Here is an 8,146-nt window from a genome sequence, read left to right as displayed (position 1 = left end):
GATGATTCGCCATCGAGCACTATCTTTAGGCCTCTGCACTCTCGTATGGTGTGCTTGGCATCCTTGTGGATAGAGCATGGGCCATCCAGTAGCTTGCCAAAGTCAGCGTCGTAGGTGCGCTGGGCATGGGTGTTGATGGAGTTATCTGGCTGGCGATGGCGGCCTTGTTTGCCTCTTGAGCTATCCGGGCGGTCGTCACGCCAGGGCTCGTGGTCATCTTGGTGGCGGTCGCGGTTGTTGCGGTGGTCTTGATCGTCACAGCGATGGTCGTGGTCATCGTAGCACCTATCTTCACGACGGTCATCGTCGCGACGCTAGTGGTGAGCGGAGTGGGCAGCCCGTTTGGCTTCTTTAGCATCGGAGTATCCATTTGTTGTTTGTATCAGTTCACCGATGGTTGTGGGCCTCTTGCGATACAGGTTGCCACGGAGATACGGGTGCCGGAGCCCTTTGGTGAAAGAGGCATTGGCCTCGGTGTCAGTGATGTTGGGAACAAAATTTCTTGTCTCCGAGAAGCGCCTGATGAAGTCACGCAGGGACTCCCCGAAGGATTAGTGGAGCTTCTCTAGGTCATACTTGGTGCTAGGCTGCTCGCACGTAGCCATGTAATTGTTGGTGAAGACTTTCTTGAGGCCATCCCAAGATCAAATGGAGTTTTTCCGTAGGCTGAGGAGCCAGTTGTTTGTAGACTGGTTAAGCATGACGGGAAGATAGTTCGCCATGATGTCTTCATCTCCGAATGCGGCTTTCACAGCGATCTCATATAGAGTTAGCCACTGCACTACGGGATACGGGAGGTTTGCTGAGTGCCAGGGGCACTCGGCAAAGTCCAAAAAAACACTTGGCAACCTCTTTGCCGAGTGTTGCCCTCGACAACCAACACACGACAATGATTTATCGGCAAACATTCTTTGCCGAGTGTTTTTTGTTGGGCACTCGGCAAACACTTTGCCGAGTGCAAAAAAAACACTCGGCAAACATTTTTTAAGGAAAATAAAAAAACAACATTTATTTTAAGGAAAATAAAAAAACCACCACCGCCCGGCCACCACCACCGGCATCCGGCCCCGGCGGAGCAGGGGGGCATGGAGGGCTCGCTGGCTAGGCAGCCGACGTTCGAGCAGGGGCCCATGGGGCCTACCTCGGCGGAGTCAGCGGTGTGATCCTGTGCTGTTGAGGCAGCTGCCGACGGTGACCGCGCGGATGGCGGTGCCGGCGACGCATCGGCACCTGTGCGAGCCCGCGGAGGTGGGGAAAGGGAGGGGCTAGAGGTGGATATAGGGAGGGGAGAGAGGGAAGGCGAGGAGGGGGCGAACTCCGGTAGCGGTGGCCGGGCAACGACGAATCCGACCGCCATGGGCGCGGATCCGGCCACCACGGTCGCGGATCCACTCACCAGCGGTGGATCTGGCCACCCCGGCCGCCGAGGTTTGCGCCGTCGCTGGTGGAGCAGCTCAGGGGAGGAGGGCGCACCGGCCGCCTTTGGAGCAGCTCGGGGGAGGAGCGAGTGCCGATGGAGCACGTCGGGGGAGAATGGCGCGCCGGCCACCGGGGGAGCGGAGGAGGGAGGTGTGGGTGCGGGAAAAAAGGAGGAGGGAGGCAGGGCGGTGCGGAGGAGGGAGGTGCGGTTGCAGGAAAAAGGAGGAGGAAGGAGGTGCGGTGCGGAGGAGGGAGGTGCGGCCGTGCGGAGGAGGGAGGAGGAGGGAGTGTGGAGGAGGAGGAGGGAGGAGGACTGAGGTGCGGTGCGGAGGAGGGAGGTGCGGGTGCGGGAAAAAGGAGGAGGGAGGCGGGGCGGTGCGGCCGAGGAAAAAAATTACTTTACTTCTTTGCCGAGTGTCCTGGATCTGGGCACTTAGCAAAGGGTTTTTTTATTTTTTTCTTCTCTTTTTTCCCAGAAAAATGATTTTACTTCTTTGCCGAGTGTCCTAGATCTGGACACTCGGCAAAAAAAAAATTCTTCTCCTTCATTCTCAGAAAAAATATTTTTACTTGTTTGCCGAGTGTCCTAGATCTAGGCACTCGGCAAAGTTTTTTTTAATTTTTTTTCTTGTCTTTCTTTCCCAGAAAAAATATTTTACTTCTTTGCCGATTGCAAAAAAGAAAACACTCGGCGAACCCCCTCTTTGCCGAGTGTTTTTTTTACACTCGGCAAACTCCCTCTTTGCCGAGTGTTTTTTTTTCTGAGTGTTTTTAGCGCAGCACTCAGCAAAGAACTTGTTTGCCGAGTGCCCGAAAAAATACACTCGGCAAACATAAAAACACTCGACAAAGTTGACGTTTCTGGTAGTGCTGTAATGGGTTAGCCATTCTGTCATAGGTGTTAGCACCAATAACCATGAAACCCATAGGCCACCAGATGGCTTAGAGCCTTTCCATGAAGGGGTGAAGTCCTAATGCGCCAGTAGGGAGTGGTGCTTGACAGGCAGCAAATCCCTCATGTTCGGCGTTGAATTGCCGGTGACGCTCCATCTCTACTTTGTAGCGTGCGGACCTGCTATTTTTGATACGGCCGCGGACATCTACACCGGCATTGATGTGGTCACGAAGGTCATGAGGGAGGGGTTGATTGACCTCCTAGTTGCGGTTGCCGCCCTGACCTCACTGAGGACGCGGAGGGCGGCCGTCGTGGCATGAATAAGCTTCATAGTTGCCTCTGGATCCTCTATAGAGGTAGGGACCTCCAGCCTGAGGTCGGGGGGCCTCGGCGCTGTGATGCTAGCCTCTTCTGTCACGGTGAGAGCGACGGCTATGAGCTGACGCAGTGGAATAAGATGGGGCGTCGTTCCAAAACTCATTGACTTGGACTTGCGCGACAGTGATATGTGCTCAGACCTTCTCGACCTCTGGAGTGTGAGGTAGTTTGTCGAGCTCATTGAAAGCGATGGCCAGATTGGTGCTTGGAGTCTGGTAGACTGGCTGGTCGCCCACCATGTCAAATGCCTCCTCCAGATTACGTTGATGGCGGGGCAGGCCGCGACCATCCTCGTCGGCCCCTTGGGCTACTTCTGCGTCTCGGCGACGTTGGCGAACGGCGTTCTTCGCTAGACAAGCTTCGCGCTCTTCAGCGGTTTCGTCATCCTTGGTGACGCTGTCATGGCTGACGTGGAAAATCATGCCCCTGAACCCTGAAGGGAAAGTAGGGCAACTTGATACGGTCTTGGTTGAGCCCTTAGAATAATTGTCGGGGCTCTCGTTTAGAACGTTGTGGAGAGATTCGGTCGGAAGAGAGGAATCATCCGAGAGCTAGCGAATAGCCACCATGTTTATCATCTGGAGTCAGTCGGGTCGATCATGTAGAGGTCGGTGACGTGGTCGTGCTCGATGTGGTCGACGAAGAGGTGGTGGACGACGTTCTGGTACGCAAATCCCGCACCCTCTAGCCCAAAGGGATAGGGCCGGTGGGTTCTCCATCGGGGCCTCGTAGTCGGCCAAGCATAGGCCGGTAGCGGGAAGTGGTCGGTGTCGCGCCGTGCGCCCCTCTGGAGTAGCCGTGATCACCAGATCGGAATCTAGCCGTGTCGAGCAGTGTGGCCGAGCAGGTTGCTCGGTCGCAGCGGCTTGGTGATCTTGGAGTGTAGGAAAATCGTTGCTCGCTCTAGATTGATCTAAGACCGAATCTACGAGGAGCTGACATTCCGCTAAGCAGTATGAGACCCGATCGATGGATGCGATCAGATCATCATTGCTGATAGATCTCCTGACCCAACGGCGGGGCGTGGGATCAGAGATGTCATTGCAGGTGTTGGCGCGATCGGCGCAGGGTGATCCTGCACCGCCTTCACGATCTCCCCGTTTCCATTAGGGTCGATGACCCAAGTCATTGATTCGACCATGAAGATCTGGCCAGGCTTGGGAAGGGCCATGGAGCTCGGAAAGGTGACCACCTGGTTCGTCATGAATTCAGCACGCACACCACCTAGCTGGCGCGCCACTGTCGACGAAATCTAGTTGGCAGTCTACCGAGGGGTATGCCCACAGTAATAGATGAATCGGTGGAGGTGCACGTGAGGGAACCGGACAATGACACAGAACGCAACAGACAACAATTAGGCAGGTTCAGGCTGTCAACTTGGCGTAATACCCTATGTCCTGTGTCTTTCGGTGGGTTGTATTGCATATGATCAGATGAAAACGAGGAGGGTCCCTACCCGCCTTATATAGCCCAGGGGGTAGGGTTACAGATCGGTTGTTTCTATCCTGATCGATTTACAAGATAGGAAGTTATAGATATTACGGGATCTAGCATATTCGAGCAGGTTTCCTAGATCACCAAGGATCTTCACGCAGTCTTGCGAGGCACGCTGACCTACGCCGTGCTTCACGCGGCATCGTCTTGTAAGCTGGGCCTCCACTAGTGGCGTGACCCATGCACAGTCTTCTGGGTTGGGCCTCCCCTAGCGGCTCGGCCCATGTACACCCCTGTGGGTATCAGGGGGTCATACCCCCACAGAGAGAGGCCAGGTGGGCCTTTGGGCCACTCGGCCCAGGCGAAGGGGAGACGGGGAGGGCAGCGGCGTTCTGGAGAGGGAGGGAGTAGCTAGGCCATCGGGGTGGGCTTCGACCCATGTGGAGAAGGGAGCGGCTTTGAAAAAGAGAGAAAAAGAAGATGGATGCTTTCTCTCTCAAAAAAAAGATGGATAGTGGAGGGTCCTCGGATTTTTGGCCCAACTAAAGTTGAGAAAGTTCTCAATATTCTGCAAATTGATTATAGGTCACTTCTGGTGTTGGTAAATTCTATTCACATTTTGATTAGGGTAACATGGGCTTTTTCTGTGTCGTTTATTTTTTATTCATGATCAATTATCAGAACATATATTATCTTTTAGTTGGTTGATTTGTGTTTCTAGATGACACCGTAGCATTAGCATGGGCAACGTACTAACTAATACTAAAAGTAAACACATGGAGCAAAGCATTGGTGTTGTGGTTTCTATGCCCCAGGCATGGGTGTGGTACAATGATCGTCCTGTTGAATTGGCTCGATCATCGGACCAAGTCAAATCTTAATAACTAATTAATTCTTCAGATTAATCTGCCCTTAGGTAAGATCTAGGAGTATTTACGTATAATTAAAGCATCATCAGCTCAGTCAAAATGTAGTATGAGTACTGTATAACTAGTTAAGCCCCACAATTAAGCTTGCCTACTGTCGATCATTAGGTTGGATTATGTACTCTAGGCTTCTAGTGGTTACCTAATAAGTATGTCCACAGTCCACACATCGATACCCGAAAATTTGCAGAGTGAGCGCCATCCATATGGAACCTAATTTCAGCAGCTACTACCAAAGCTACACCATCCCCAATGCCGCCTATGCACATGACCGGCGGCTACCGGAACACGATGATGGCCTCTACTGTGACCTTCCTGCACCGGCAGCAGCATACCATTACCATGTAGCCGGCCGAGTCGTCGACACCAAGTACTCAAACACTATCGCCGACGCTGCTTTCCAGCTATCCTCCGATGATCCTGCAGACGCATATGGCGCCGCCGCTTACCGCCACCAATCCTCCACATCCTGGTGGTCCTCGTCGTCGGTGACGGGGACCCCTAACACCCACCGCCACCTGTTGCAGCAGCAGCTTCATTTCGGCGGCCGCACCGACGAATTCTGCAGCCGTCAGCAGGATGGCATGGGCGCCGGAGCGGTGGACGACATGCACCACCAGTTCAGCGCCCTCATGGTCATGGGAGCCGCCTCCATCTCCAAGAAGTCCAGCAGCAGCAGCAGCTCCTCAGCCTCAACGACCTACTACACACCAGCAGCGGCCTGCTTGCCGCATCAGCCCAGCGAGGTAATGACCCCTGCACATGCATTGCCGGCAATGATGCAACCCGACGCCGCCGTCAGCAGATCGAGCCGTTGCGACCTCCGGCTCAGGCAGAACGAGAACGCCGATGAGGCGGCGCCGGCGCTGATCGGGGTGCGGAAGCGGCCTTGGGGAAAGTACGCGGCGGAGATCCGGGACTCGACACGCAACGGCGTACGCGTGTGGATCGGCACCTTCGACAGCCCCAGGGACGCCGCGCTCGCCTACGACCAAGCCGCCTACTCCATGCGCGGCCCCGCCGCGGTGCTCAACTTCCCCGTCGAGCACGTGGAGGAGTCGCTGCGCGGACTGGAGCTCGGCTGCGGCGACACCGGGGACTCGCCTGTGCTGGCCCTCAAGCGGCGCCACTGCATCCGGAAGCGGTTGCGGAAGAACAAGAAGATGGCGACCGCCGGCAAGGAAGGCTGCCATGGTTCAGCTGAAGCTAGGGAACAGACGGCGGCGACGGCTGGCGTGCTGGAGCTCGAGGACCTCGGGCCTGAGTACTTGGAGGAGCTGCTCGCCCTGTCTGATCAATGCAATGAAGAATTCCATTGAGCAATCATGGTACGATCTTCTGATGCATGCATGGATCATCGTGCTGCCACCAGTGATTGTACACGTTGTTTATTGCAATCACAAGGATGACGAGCACGGAGACATCATATACTCACCAACATTTTTTTGGTTGAAACTAAAGCATCCATTTATTGTTTCTTCGATTAATCGCGTGCTGCTTACTTGACTGTATCTGTAATTCTGTATATCACCTATGTCCTAATTAGTTTCTTTGTTAGTTTATATCACTTCATCTCCTATATCTTAGGTACTTGATTTTTTTTTGTTGTTATTCAGGCAATATGTAATTTTATAATTGTTTGGCTATAGAAAATAATTTTGAATTGTTTGTATGAGTTGTCTTTTTAATTAAACGAGATGATTGTGTAAGATTGTTGCATGAAAATTTGTAAAAGAAAAATCAAGAAATATAGCAACCAAGTTTTTTTTTAAATCTCTAGTTGGGTCAGAATAGGAAGCAACCATGAACTCAAAGAATGCAGTGTCAGAATGCATGATACATCATTCAGGTATATCTACATATTCAGCTAGCAATGAAAGTTTTGGTACATCCATCACTACTACACGACAGACCTTCACTGCCGGTTGCTTTGAAATCGGCAGTGATAAACCTTCATTGCTGGCTCTTTACCTAAAAATCCAAAAATGATTGGTGGTCCATAAAAACCGGCAGTGAAGATCTCTATCACTACCGGCTGGTGGCTTGAACCGGCAGTGATGTTTTATATCACTACTGCCGGTTTTAGTGAACCGGCAGTGATAGTGATGTTTTATATCTCCGGCAGTGACACGGAAGCCACATCACTACCACTTTCCTTCTGTTGGTTCTGTTTCCTGCAGTGATAGGGGTTTGAATCTGCAGAGAAGGGCTACTCTGTGGTAGTGCATGTTCTCATGCCTATTGTGGTCAATCCTATTGGAGGAGCATCATATCTAGCACCACCTGATGTCGATAAAGGTCCCCCGTGTGGTGAATCCACCACCTCTCGGCCTCTAATCTGCACCTAAAGACGTACGTATACCATATATATCCACCTCCACAAGATCAGCTAACGACGTATGTATAGGATAATTCTATGAGGTTATTTATTTTTGGGATTGAGGGATAGTACGTTCTTATTCATCTTCAATAGATCTCATACCAAAACGTTTGCAATCTTCAATTAGATTATTAAACATGCATGGATATCGGTGTATTTCCCATATCTTCTCAGCATCCATAATAGCTTGCTACACTTCGTTATGATGATTAGGCTAGGTTTAAAAGTAAAAATCATGGGAGTGAAAATCAAGTGAAACCAAGTAGCATAATTTTTAGCTTGAAAACTATTTCATTTGAGTGTCAAGATAAACTTGAGATGGCCAAAAATATAAAAGCATTCATTTGAAACTACATGTTCATATAACATAGATCTTTTTTTATTAAAAACATAGAAAACAGAAATAATCATCTGGGACACCCATGAATATTGATAAGATGGCATGGACACAAAATGTTATGAATTTTTGTTTCTTTTTATATTAACTCCTAGCTCATGGTAACTTTGTCATTGAAACTTTAAAGAGTAATCCGATATATTTCGTACACTAGCTTCTCATTTCTTAGGTTTCTTTCTGGTGTTCAAACTATAAAAAATACTGAAGAAATTTGTAAAACTTAGCTGGTTCTTCATTGTTGTTGCAGTAGCATCAACCTAGAACTCTCTCCAATTCATAATATAAGGCATGATTTGACATGGCACAGTATCCAATCT

At 50.9% G+C, this 8,146-nt stretch overlaps 1 protein-coding gene across 1 annotated transcript; it reads left to right on the top strand.

Annotated features, from left to right (window-relative positions):
- The first annotated feature begins 5,258 nt into the window (after positions 1-5,258).
- LOC136543464 (ethylene-responsive transcription factor 1B-like) lies at positions 5,259-6,371 on the top strand. The gene has a single exon (XM_066535902.1). It carries the CDS (start codon positions 5,259-5,261, stop codon positions 6,369-6,371), a length of 1,113 nt encoding a protein of 370 aa, XP_066391999.1.
- Positions 6,372-8,146: the final 1,775 nt, after the last annotated feature.

The sequence above is a fragment of the Miscanthus floridulus genome, chromosome 3, assembly GCF_019320115.1.
Source record: "Miscanthus floridulus cultivar M001 chromosome 3, ASM1932011v1, whole genome shotgun sequence".
Lineage (NCBI taxonomy): Eukaryota > Viridiplantae > Streptophyta > Magnoliopsida > Poales > Poaceae > Miscanthus > Miscanthus floridulus.
The sequence above is the reverse complement of the archived record's forward strand: the minus strand, read 5'-3'. Positions and strand labels throughout refer to the sequence as shown.